This window comes from Nyctibius grandis, chromosome 10 (assembly GCF_013368605.1).
Source record: "Nyctibius grandis isolate bNycGra1 chromosome 10, bNycGra1.pri, whole genome shotgun sequence".
Lineage (NCBI taxonomy): Eukaryota > Metazoa > Chordata > Aves > Nyctibiiformes > Nyctibiidae > Nyctibius > Nyctibius grandis.
Window position 1 is genome coordinate 18953232 of NC_090667.1, and position 12708 is coordinate 18965939.

Genomic DNA, 12708 nt, shown 5'->3' on the forward strand with positions numbered 1-12708 from the left:
GCACCTGAGGCCAGGCAGACAGGCAAAAGCATCCTGACCCAACACACTTGTGAGGACCCACTGGCAGTTCAAGAATTTTAAAAGATATTCATTACATTGTGGAGAAAACAACTTGGCGCTTGTCTGTATGAGATGGGGTAAGAAGCTTGCCTGACCTGCGTCTGTGAAACAGGGGTGCTGCTCAGTCGCTCTGCAACATGTCGCACGTGCCTCAGCATTCAGCAGCTCTTCCAGCCTGGTCAAATTCTCTACCGATTAGAGGGTCCTACAGAGAAATGAGACTTCTGTTCTGTCATGTAAAGAAGACAACTGGATCCAAATGAGGAATATCTGCTAAAGAAATTCAGCACGGGAAGAATTTTCGCTATGCAGCTATTATCACAACCCTTGAATTTTGCCTTAAAAGGTAAACTAAGTTCCCTCCAAGAACTGCTGGTCTCAGGACCGGAGGTGGAAGTTCTCAGATCTAAGCCTGGAATTTGAGTTTGGATTAAATCCAGATGTCAGGATCACATCCACTCCCTTGGAAAATTCAGATCTCAATATAGACAGTGCCTTGTGCGTGGGGAGGGGGAATTGTTTTTCTGGCTCGCCCTCTCGTGACACTGACTGGGTGGGAAAAAATTAGGAATATGCTTAGCTCTGACTTCAGAAGCAGGCAAAAGGGATTAAATGTTGCTAATGGTGGAGTTATATGCTTTCATTTGGACAGGCGGAGTGCAGAGGGGCTTTGACTCATTTTTTTTCTGAAGTATCTAAATGCTTTCTTAAAAGCATAAAATTCATTAAAGTTCCATGAAAGGAGCTAACTGCTGACAGATGTGAGGCCAGGTGAAGGCTACAAACCTGTGAATCAAGTTCTGTTTCCAGGAATATTGGGCAAAACATGCCAGAGGGAAGCACTGAAGGTAACTTACACCTGAGCCTATATGGTAAACCCATAATGTGGAAAGAGACCATCTTCAGCAGCAACTCTCCATGGACATCTGCAGAAATCAACTTGACCCTGTGACAGGGGATTTTTTTTCCCCATTTCAATTTCTATGGGAAGCACTTTCTACGGCTTCTCATCCACCTCCCAGACTACTGGAATTTAACCTCTTTTTTTCCCCTCTTGCAACTAATTTAGCAAAGAAATGGACAAATCATCAGAATGGAGTGGGCTTTAGAAAACTACAATCAGCAGAGACTCTCAGGGTAGCTCTGCCCTTTCCTGTCACTGCATCAGATGGACCTTTTGGGCAGATCAAGCTTCCTCTGCTGAATTCATCTGGTACCCAGTGTCTCAGGTACCAGCTCTGAAGACTGCTCCAAAACACGGTTACAGCTAGGAACTACCCACCTTCCAACCTAAATTTCGACACAGACAGCTGAATAAATTTGTTCTCACAGCAATGCTACCCCATCAGCTTAAACGATTTTCCTTCTTTATTAAATGCTACTTTGCCCTTTACACATTCACAGGCAGCCGTTGCTTCCCCCCTGCCCGCCGTACCTGCCGTCTCTCTCCAGACAGGCTACCTAAGCCTGCTTTCTCTCTCAGGACGGGCTCCCTGTTCCCCCGTTGGCTGCTAAGGTACTGTCCCTTGTTGCAGTCTGAAGTCCTCCTTCTGGAGTGTGGCAAACAGCATTTGCATGGCACTTCAGGCTAGTTTCTCCTGAGCCCTGTAGGATGATAGTAATACATCGCCACAATTAACATCTTTAAATACCATTTAAATACCATTTAATTAATCCACTGAAGCCATAAGAAATTTTAATTAATGGCAGCTTTATTAGTATTTACCTCACCTTCAACATGTAAGCTCTGGCAATATTTCCAAAGGGACCGAACTGGCAGAGCAGCCGAGAAGACACCCTTTTCCCTGCTCTGTTGGTCCCAGAGCTCACGGCCATCTCTGTGCACTGACAAGGACATGTTCCTTCAGCAGTTCTCCAAGACAAGGGTCAAGTTAATGTCATTCCATTGCTATTTAGCTCTGCGCAAGTCCTGTCATGTACAAGGTTAAATAAATTCACCAAAGTCAAGCTCTAAAGAAGTGTTATTGCAGGGTCTGATTAATAGCACAGATTGTAGGGAGCTCTGACGGGAAAGCCAAGAGTTCTGCTTCACTTGGAGATCTCCGTATCTTAGCCAAGGTCGCTGCGTCTCAGCTGCCAACCTTGAATGATGTTTGTGTAAAAAGCTGATGCTCTTCGGGCTTCAGACTTCACATGCACTTCTGAATACAAAACCACAAGCTTCTGAATTCCAGCAACAGAGCAGACTAAGGTACTTCATCCCTCAACCTTGCAACATGGTAAGATGCTACTGTTAAGATGATCAGGATAAAGAAGGATTACCAGATTTTTGTGGGATTGAACCTGCTGTGGCAGGTGTCCACGCAGATGAGCTCTGCAGCCTGTTGCAGCATTCTGCCAGCATATTTGTGCAAACACCTTTCTCTGGATCCTCTTACAACAAAACATGTATTCTCTCTGTCCCTCTTAAGTACCATGGTCAATTAATAAGGGAAGAAAAGGAGGAGAAGGAAAAAGACTATAACATACTATAAATCAAGCATATGGGACTTGATTTCTGTTGTTAAAACTGAAATTAATCCAAGCAGCACTGGAGTTCAGACACATTAACTCTGTGCTCTAAGGACACCAGGTATCTGCACCATAGAATGTCATGATGTTTCCTCATTTTTTAAAGTAACTGATGTGGTACAAAGCTTCAGGGTAGGGAGTCAAATGTTCATGGTCAGGGGAATGGGGATAGCAGTAATCTAAAACACAGATCAGGTATCTTCAAATTTCAAGTGCTAATTAACTATTGTATTTTGCAAAATGTAAATATTTGTATTGTATTAATAATTAATTAATAATTGTAATAATAATTAATATTAATATTGTATTAATATTGTAAATATTTGTAAATATTGCAAAATGTAAATTTATAAATAACACTAACTGAAAGCCAGTTGGGAAAAAAGAGCACTTTCATGCACAAAGTGAACTAATAATCTACAGCACTGTCCTGGTATTACCAAATGACCAAGACTCTTGCTATCATAACTGCTATACAGGCTCAGGTCAAATACCATAGCCTTAGTTTAATCATTTATTTACAGAACAAATTAAAACTAGCATGTATCTAGTGTAATGATGCCCACTGATGAAAGCCTGTTTCTTCATGGTAACTTCTTCATTACATTGCTGGAATAATGAGTTGAATTGTTTAAGCATCGAGACTTCTTAAACAATGCTGCCTTCAATTTCTAATAAGCAAGAAGCGAACTACGATTAAAAAAACATCTAGCCCTACTAAAACCCAAATCCTATGCTCTGCCTTGTAAAGCCCCATCTACTTTTTTCAGGGCCCCATGAGGAGTATGTGAGGGCAGAACCCTGTCCCGTTTCCTACCTCAGAGCTTAGTAACACTCTGGAGTTGACAGTGAGTCTGCCATTTGACTGCGGTTTAAGGTCGCCTTCCTCTTGATCTACTTACTCGGGTCACAAATTTTACATACTGCAGCCACCATCCTCAAAGTGAGTCAGTGATGAAGAGAGGAGGGTCAAGCAAATACCCTGATGGTCTTCCCCCTGCCCTCTGACAGAGGAGTTAGTAAAGATTATTTTGCAACATGTAAATACTGACCAATACTTTCTGAGTGCCTTTTGTATCCAAACTTGAGTTCAGCAGCCACAGTTCTACATAGGTTTTGTACTTCCCTAATCACTCTACTACAAGCACCTTCTAGTAACTACCCAGTGTGACAACACGCAAGATACCAGTCAAGGAAGAGCGAGCTTTAAAAGAGCTCTCCTCAAAACTCTCTACCTGTTACAAAAACCACTCTTGCCTCTAAGTGCCCGAGCCGGCTCTCAGCTGGTTCAGGGATGTGATGCCAAGAGAGGCAAGCACTTTGCCCAAAGCCTGTCTTCTGTGAAATAGTTGTTTCGCAAGATGAGAAAAAAAATGCCTCGTCACCTTTCTTCTCCATTCTTTCCACACTTCAGCAGTTCGCATACGCTTACAGGGATTTGTACTACTGCAGCTCGGATGGCCAGATATATAAGCAGAGCTCCTTTTATCATTACCCACCTGTAAATATTCTTTTAAACAAATAAACTTTAATGTCCATTGCAAACCAGAGGATGCAGGATTCAATTTTACTTGCTGCTGTCATTCCCACAAGTCTTATTTATCTTCAAAACCTGCGCAATGGTGCCACGCTTCGAAAACACAGCAGTGCAAGTCTGAGCATCACTGACAGAGAAACCGTTAGATTCGTACTGGCTGCAGACAAAGTGAGAGGGGTTCAGGATCACACCACCACCAGTGAGACCAACTGCTGCCTTCTGAGCCCCTGCACAAGGCCTCTGCAGGGAGCCAGACGTGCGTGTTTAGGAAGAAAACATGAGATGTGTCTGAGCAGCGCTGGGTTTCCCCACTCGGCTGACTCAGAGCTTGTGTTTTCCCATGAACAGGCACACCAGGGGCCCCCGAACCTACTGCCCTGGGAATAAGCAACTCCGATACTTCTGGGAAACAAGCGTTGCATAGCCTGGGGCTGAGGGGAAACCCAGAGCGAGACAACTACTGCCTCTTCCTCCCGAGTGGGCCATGCCTCCCTCGTGGGCCGCCCCCTCGCAGCCCCCCTGGGGCCGGCTGCCCCCCTCTGTCCCCTCACACACACACACCCCCAGCAGCTACTCGGGTCCCCTCCGCGCCCTCATGACACCCCCGGAGCTGCCCAGGCCCCTCCGTACCCTCACAGCACTTCCATCCCCTCACTATGCCGCGGGAGCCGCCTGGGACACCTCAATCTCCGCAGGGCGCCCCAGGAGCCGCCTGTGACCCCTCCGGCCCCTCGGGAGCCGCCCAGGGCCCCTCCATCCTCTCATGACACCCCAGGAGCCGCTTGGGCCCCCCACAGCCCCCGGGGAGCGGCCCGGGGCCCCTCCATCTCCTCAGGGCGCCCCAGGAGCCGCCCAAGGCTCACTCCTCACGACGCCCCAGGAACCGCTCAGGGCCCCTCCAGCCCCTCACGGCGCCGCGGGAGCCGCCCGGGCCCCCTCCACCCCCGCGGGAGCTGCCCGGAACCGCCGCTGGTCCCTCCCGGTCCCCCCACGAGCCACCGCCCTCCCCTGCCCGGCCCGCGCCTGCGCCGTGTGGCGGCCGCAGCGCGCCTGCGCCGTGCCCAGCGGGGCTATATAGGCAGCGGCGGAGCGGCTGGTACCGGCTACGGAGCGCTGCCCGCGGCCCGTCTGTGCCGTATTCGTTCAGCGTCACGCCCGGTCTCCGGTCAGGCGGCGAGGATGGAAGCGGTGGTGCGGCGCTGCCCGTTCCTGGCCCGTGTCTCGCAGGCCTTCCTGCAGAAGGCCGGGCCCTCCCTGCTCCTCTACGCCCAGCACTGCCCCCGCATGATGGAGCCGGCCCCGCCGGCCCGCGCCCTGGCCACGTCCGCCGCCCGCGGGCAGCAGGCGGAGGAGACCTCCGCGGCCCGCCGGGGTGAGTAGGGCCCGGGGTGCGGGAGCGGCGGCCGCGGGCTGCGCCTCGGGAGCCGGGCCTCGCCTGAGGGCGGGCAGCGGGGCACGGGGCTGGGATGTAGAATGGTTTGGGTTGGAAGGGACCGTAAAGATCACCCAGTTCCAGCCCCCTGCCATGGGCAGGGACACCTTCCACTAGAGCAGGGTGCTCACAGCCCCGTCCAGCCCGGCCTTGAACGCTTCCAGGGAGGGGGCAGCATCGGGGAGCTTTCCTAGGCACAGACCTAGCCGCCCTTGAGAGAAAAAAAATATATACAGACATCATATATTATAGAAAGAAACTTCTGGAATAGGCAGCTTTGAGATAAGGGTTGCTTAATCCTTTAAACGTCTGTGGTAAGTAAGCATGGGCACAGCACAAGTCAGAGGCCGGCCTGTTAGGATGTCCCACGGTGAGCTGTGGTTGGGGATCTGTGATCCTGGATCACAGAGCAGGGATTTCCCAGGCTTGAGCGGCTCTTCACTCCACCCCGTAACATTCCTGGGGGATTCTTACGCTGGTGCTCAGGGGAAAGAGTTGAGGCTTGCAGTAGGGGAAGGAATAGTGGCTGAAAATAGCCAAACTCCTTAAAAGAAAATCTCCCCTTTGAGGATGGAGAGAAGGGGTTTTTTTCCTCAAATGGTACAGTGCTACATCTAGCATCATAAAGCAGATGCCCCTTGGGCGTTATGGGGTTTCATGCTTGCATAAGTAAAATCTGACTGATCAGTTAAGTGGTTCTGATTGGCTTGTGCCAAATTAATTGCAAAGGTAATGGATAGAAAAGCTTAAGTCACTGTATTAAAATGATAAAGCTCAAGTGCTTTGCTTTCTCCACCTCCACCTCAGAGGCCAAAAATGCCAAAGAGGTGGCCCAACAGAATACAGCTGGATCCCAGCCACCTGCTGCTGCTAGCCAGAGCTCTGCTACCAAATGCCCGTTCCTGGCAGCTCAGATGAATCACAAGAAGAGTAATGTTTTCTGCAAAGCCAGCCTAGAACTCCAAGAGGATGTGCAGGAAATGCAGGTGGACCGGAAAGGTATGTATTCTGTGCACTGAAGCTTCGGTTCCTTCCGAGAGCTTCTGGTGCCTGACTTTGCTCTTAGAGTGTGTCCAGTCTAATAGTCACCACTTAAATTATGCGGGTAGGATTATGGGAGACAGCAATAAAAAGCTGTTGGAGAATGCAGGTGTTAATGGCGTACCTGCAATGCTGTGCGGTGTTTCCCCTGAGTGATTTTGGTGCAGGAACACTGTATGCTCTATGTTGATACCCTGGCTCTAAATGTGTGAATCGAGCTGTTACGCTTGCACCCAGAGTGGATGCTTAGTACTGGAGAGAGCTTTACCAGGATGCTAGTATAGATGAAGGCAGTATATCCAGAGATGGACGAAACTAGGTCAAGGTACTGTGCAAGTACCAGCACAAATCCAAGCTGGAAAGCAGGCAAACCCTTTTTTTGGTTTATGGAACTAAAGGGTGTTGACTGGCTTGCGATCCTTGTGCGGAAGGGCTGTCTTTCAAAGGAAGGAACTTTTCACCAACAGCAGTAAAGCCTTGCCCATCTGTCTCAGGAAGCTTATTTTACTTGCCTGCTTATTTTCTGTGGCATAGTTTTAAAGAAATCTGTGCTAACTGAACAAAAAACTAGGAACAAAAAGGAAGTGACTAACTAGAACTATGCCTTTGGTTAGGTTTGTATGAACTCCTTCAGATAAACGCTGTAGCTGTACAGAGTGGTTTTCTGAGTCATGATGAACCAAATCTGTTGTAAAGAAATTACATGTTGTATTGTCATTGATTAGCAAGGTTTTCCTTTTATCTCATACAATGCAAAATTGTAAGCAAATAAAATAGTTGATCCTGACAGGGACACATGGATTCAGGCATGTGCTTCCTAAAGAATGAAGAGTTAAGAGTTACTTAAAATGTTTGCTTTGCTGAACTCAGCTTACTTTTTGTTTCAAACTGATGAAGCTCGCTGGAATTTATTACAATGTCTGTAGGTACAGAATTTGCTAAAATACCAGCTACTTCCACAGCAAGGAATATTGAGACTGAGGGAGAAGAGCAGAGTGGCTTGCTCAAGAAGTTTAAGGATATTGTGCTGAAGCAAAGACCAGAAAGTGTCTCTCATCTGCTTCAGGATAACTTGCCAAAATGTAAGATTGTCTGGCAAAACCCCCACAGGCCTGGTCTCTTGTGATTATTTCCTGAGTTCTTAAGTCTCTGTCTCATTTCAGCTGTATCCACCTTCCAGTATGATCAGTTCTTTGAGAAAAAGATAGATGAAAAGAAGAAGGATCACACCTACCGAGTATTCAAAACAGTGAACAGAAAGGCACAAATCTTTCCCATGGCAGACGACTATACTGATTCTCTGATCACCAAGAAAGAGGTGTCTGTCTGGTGCAGCAATGACTACCTGGGGATGAGTCGTCACCCTCGTGTGTGTGGAGCAGTTATGTGAGTAGTGCTATATTGTTAAGAGGCAGTTTCAAGCTATAGTGCCCTGCAGAAGCTGTTGTGGGAAGGATTTTGAAGAATTGATTTCTCTACTGTGCTACATAAGCCACTTCTGGTATTATTCTTGGTATAATTAAGCTTATGCTCTTCTCTTGAGCTGGGGTAGGTAACTTAGTATTTAGCTCCAGGGCTGCAGTATACCTGTCAGTCACTGACCCTGCTCCTTGGGTTTTCCTCAGAAGCCCCCACATGTTACCAGATAAACTGTATGGTATATTGCAGCTGTACTCAGTAACTGATTTCATAGCTTATTGGATTCCTGAGTTGTGGAGGTTGCTCAAAGATCTTAAACCTAACAGCTGCTTTTTGCAGCCAGTTCCTTTTTTAGAACAATACTGATTATGTACTAGTGTTTTCAGCAATGATCCTTTATTCATCTGTGTGTTGCACAGTAATGATAATGCCTTTCTTTGGGCCCTCTGTAGGGATACGCTGAAACAACATGGTGCTGGAGCAGGAGGCACAAGAAATATTTCGGGAACAAGTAAATTTCATGTCGATTTGGAAAAAGAACTAGCTGATCTTCATGGAAAAGATGCAGCGTTGTTGTTCTCATCTTGCTTTGTAGCCAATGACTCCACTCTCTTCACTCTAGCTAAAATGCTGCCAGGTGAGATCTCAAACTGCACTCACTGTGTACCACAAAAACACATCCCTGCCCTAAGCAGCTGGGAGTACATTTTACAAATGGCTGCTCAAAGTGAGAATTCATCCTACTCAATCAGCAAAGTATGTTTGTTTTTTTTTTTTTCTGAATACCATATTCAAATTATGTTCAACTCAAGCAAATAATAGTAGCAGCATACTGAGATTGAGGTCTAGGAGCTAGGAACTGCAGAAGACGTTGGACAAAAAGTGGAGTCCTCTGCTCTTGCATTTAAATTCACCCTGAAAAATGAGGTAGCAGGAATTTAGTGTCCTCCCACCTGTGGGTGTGAACTTCTCTCCCTTTACCCCTCCCCTATGGTTCAGGAGAGGTTTGAACTTCAGAAGTTGAGAGTTAGATAAAATGTTAAGGACCTGGAAAATCCTTCTGTATTTCCTTAGGCTCAAGTTTGTGTTAGTTTAAACAGCCTAAAATAAGCCTTAAATGTTCTTGCTTCGTGGTCTATAACTTGCTGTTTTGATCAAGAGCATGACTTTCTAGAAAATGCTACCCTTGCTGCTTGAACACTTGCCATACATAAAGCAGTGCTGTGAATCAGTTAATGCTTTCTATACTTAAAGTGTAACTGGGCTGTTCCCTCAGGCTGTGAGATCTACTCTGATTCTGGAAACCATGCCTCCATGATCCAGGGCATCCGAAACAGCAGAGTGCCAAAACACATATTTCGCCATAACGATGTCAACCATCTTCGAGAACTATTGAAGAAGTCTAATCCGTCTACCCCTAAAATTGTTGCATTTGAAACTGTTCATTCAATGGATGGTAAGTTGACATCAAACCCTTCTCTGTCCTTCCAGTGCAGTTAGTGCTCAAACCATCTGTATTTTAGGTCTAAAAGTGTACAGTGCTATAAGAGTTTACATGAAAATAGGCTTCTGAGATGCCTCGTGTTTGGGGGTACTTCTAGTATTTATCCAAGCTGAGTATAGGGAATCCTAAACTGCCAGTGACTGCTTTGGTTCCTAGGTGCAGTCTGTCCTCTGGAAGAGCTGTGTGACGTGGCCCACGAGCATGGGGCAATCACTTTTGTGGATGAAGTGCATGCTGTGGGGCTGTATGGAGCTCGAGGTGGTGGTATAGGAGACCGGGATGGAATCATGCAGAAGATGGACATCATCTCTGGAACACTTGGTATGCATGGCCTGGCACTTTTACAGAAGCTAAGGCAGCAGAGCTTCTGAGCAGCCAAATTAAGTGGGTTAACTCAAAATCAGTTGTTAAGAGCTATTGGGGGCTAGGATTTTTCAAAAAGCCCAGAGGATCTAAGTCTGCACCACAGTTTGAAAAGCTTGTGTTAAGCTACTTACACTGCCTTACAAATCAGTTAAGGTAGCATTGTATTTTTTTTTTCTTTAAACAAGCTAGCAAAAAAAGTCCTCCAGTGGCATATTATACAACTCAAGAATAAATTCAGGTGAGAATGCTAGTAGGGTAGTACTCTATATTTGGTAGCAAGTAGTTCTTTTATGTGAAATGAAGTGCTCCTAAGCTAGAAACCTGAGATGGGGAGTTATGTAAAGAGATTTGGCAAGAACTTAAGCAACTGCTATTATCTGAGTAGAATACAGGCTTAGGAGTAAGTTTACTGCTGCAAATTGGAAAGTAGTTTAAACAGCTTCCAAAACATAAATAAAACTTTCCTAGTAAGTTCACTAAGTTGAAACTTATAATCTTGGGTTACAGCCTAATAGAAACAGAAGCATTCACCAGGCACCCTAGTTCTGTCCGTGGCTCTGTTCCGGTACCTGAACATTTGGAAGAGGGGCTGGTATCGACTGCACAATCACAGTAACAGCCTTGTGTGCTCCTTAGGAGTATAGGCTATTTCTAGCATCTCTGGAACAGATTAATTTAGATCTGCTGAGAGACTTAGTGTTGACTCTTGGGGTCACTATGGAAGTCTATGCTTGATGATTGGGCTTATAAGGTCTTCCCCAAAATCAAAACTTGAGTATTTGAGAGAATCTTGAACTGTCCTTGCTATGTAATATAGATCCACGTTATCAGGCCTGGCTTAAAAACAAAGCTGTAACGTACTGAGCAAATACAAGATCAGCAGGGGGCGGCTAGAATTTTTGCCTGCCATGACTACATTAAGTATGTAGTCAAAATAACCCATTCCTTCAAGTGAAAGGCTATAATACTTCAAGCCATTATAATGGGTGGAAGGAATAAGTTTGGTTGCCTTTTTTTTTCTCCTCAGGCAAAGCTTTTGGTTGTGTAGGAGGATACATCTCCAGTACAAGTTCTCTGATAGACACTGTTCGTTCATATGCTGCTGGCTTTATTTTCACAACGTCCCTGCCACCCATGCTCTTAGCTGGTGCTCTGGAATCCGTCCGAACCCTGAAGAGTGCGGAGGGGCAAGTTCTGAGGCGCCAGCACCAACGCAATGTGAAGCTTATGAGACAGATGCTGATGGATGCGGGGCTCCCTGTGGTGCACTGCCCCAGCCACATCATTCCAATAAGGGTGAGTACTTAGGATACTGTTGACAGAGGACTGTGGTGCCTGTTTTCCTGTCCGTGATCAGATTACACTTTCAGATACTAGTTAACATTCACAAAGTTCAGACCCATCCTAGCATTCAGCAGTGATGTGCCAGGAGTCTGGCTTAAGTTGACCTCAGCCTGCTATGAATGTTGTAAAGCAGAATGATGAAAATGTGTGAAACCCACAATCTAACAGTATACAGAAAGCAAGGAAACTGGTAACAAGCTAGTAAAAAGATTTTGGGTATAAACAGCTACCTGCCTAGGCTGCCATGGTGTAATTATGCCCAGATAGCTCTACAGCACAAGCTTTTAGCCCTCCTTCCTGATGTATATGCTATTTATCGTGGCACAGGGAAGACTGGTCCTATTTGATTCTTGTGGCTAGCTAAGTTGGGCTGGCAGTTCTGCCACCTTGCATGTTTTGGTTGATCTTGTAACTTAGATTTTTGAACTTTAGGTTGCAGATGCTGCTAAAAATACAGAGATCTGTGACAAGCTGATGAGCCAGCACAGCATCTATGTCCAAGCAATCAACTACCCCACAGTTCCCCGGGGAGAAGAGCTGCTACGTATTGCCCCTACGCCTCACCACACCCCTCAGATGATGAGTTATTTTCTCGGTGAGTAGATTCTTGCATTAGTGCGATGAAAATATTGGGCTGTCTATGCAGTCTTTGTACTGAAGAAGAGACTAGGAAATACTGAAGTTTCAGATGTCACTAGCTGGACAGTGTCTTTCCACTGCTGCAGCATATATAGCGCATACTTCTGCACTTAACCTGCTTTGAGCATGACATGTGAAGGCCAGTGCACTGCAGCTTAGAATGGAGTGTGCAAGGCCAGTGTAAACCTATACCCAGCCAGTTCTGCTGGGGCTCTGCTCATGCATTGTCCAAACCAGCCTTCATTTGTTACATGTGATCCAAAGAAATCTGCTCACCTCGGCTGAGCTGTTAACCTGTCTTAAAGATGGATCTGTCCAGGGAAAGTAGCTGCTTCCTGATCCTGTCAGAAGAGGTGGTATGAGGATAGCTGAGACTTAGTTGCAGCCCAGTCACCTCACTCGAGGTAAATTATGTCACAGGGAATTCCTCTTATCACTCCTTATTTGCTAGGAGAATAAGTATGCTGACACTTCTCTCTTGCTGCTTCTCTAAAGCAATCTGATTTGATCTTGATTAACTTTTCTGTTCCTAACAGAAAAACTGTTGGCTACATGGAATGATGTTGGTCTAGAGCTGAAACCGCATTCATCAGCTGAATGCAACTTCTGCAGAAGACCCCTACATTTCGAAGTGATGAGTGAACGAGAAAGATCCTACTTCAGTGGCATGAGCAAACTAGTATCTGTCAGTGCATGAAAGTAATGGTGTTAATTGTGTTCTTGTCTAGTTCTAGTACCCAGTCAGTAGCATTTTTAAATTGCTTGAGCATTTTAATCATAATTGAAGCATTAAGCTCTGAAAATAAATTTCTAGAGCCACTATGCCCAATTGCA

General features: G+C 46.1%; 1 protein-coding gene across 2 annotated transcripts; it reads left to right on the plus strand.

Annotated features, from left to right (window-relative positions):
* Positions 1-5188: 5188 nt before the first annotated feature.
* ALAS1 (5'-aminolevulinate synthase 1) lies at positions 5189-12708 on the plus strand. Of its 2 annotated transcripts, XM_068408921.1 has the most exons (10): positions 5189-5501; positions 6369-6560; positions 7529-7684; positions 7766-7988; positions 8474-8658; positions 9298-9477; positions 9682-9846; positions 10919-11187; positions 11668-11830; positions 12411-12708. In XM_068408921.1, exons 1-10 carry the CDS (start codon positions 5309-5311, stop codon positions 12569-12571), a joined length of 1887 nt encoding a protein of 628 aa, XP_068265022.1. In that variant the 5' UTR covers positions 5189-5308; the 3' UTR covers positions 12572-12708. The 2 variants fall into 2 exon arrangements, with proteins under 2 accessions (XP_068265022.1, XP_068265024.1); XM_068408923.1 differs by lacking the exon at positions 7529-7684.

Excerpts from the sequence above, each read along its gene's own strand:
- ALAS1 (XM_068408921.1), top strand. The coding sequence starts at position 5,309 with ATGGAAGCGGTGGTGCGGCGCTGCCCGTTCCTGGCCCGTGTCTCGCAG. Across the intron at positions 5,502-6,368 it reads GACCTCCGCGGCCCGCCGGG|AGGCCAAAAATGCCAAAGAG; the intron begins GTGAGTAGGGCC and ends CCTCCACCTCAG. Across the intron at positions 6,561-7,528 it reads AATGCAGGTGGACCGGAAAG|GTACAGAATTTGCTAAAATA; the intron begins GTATGTATTCTG and ends CAATGTCTGTAG.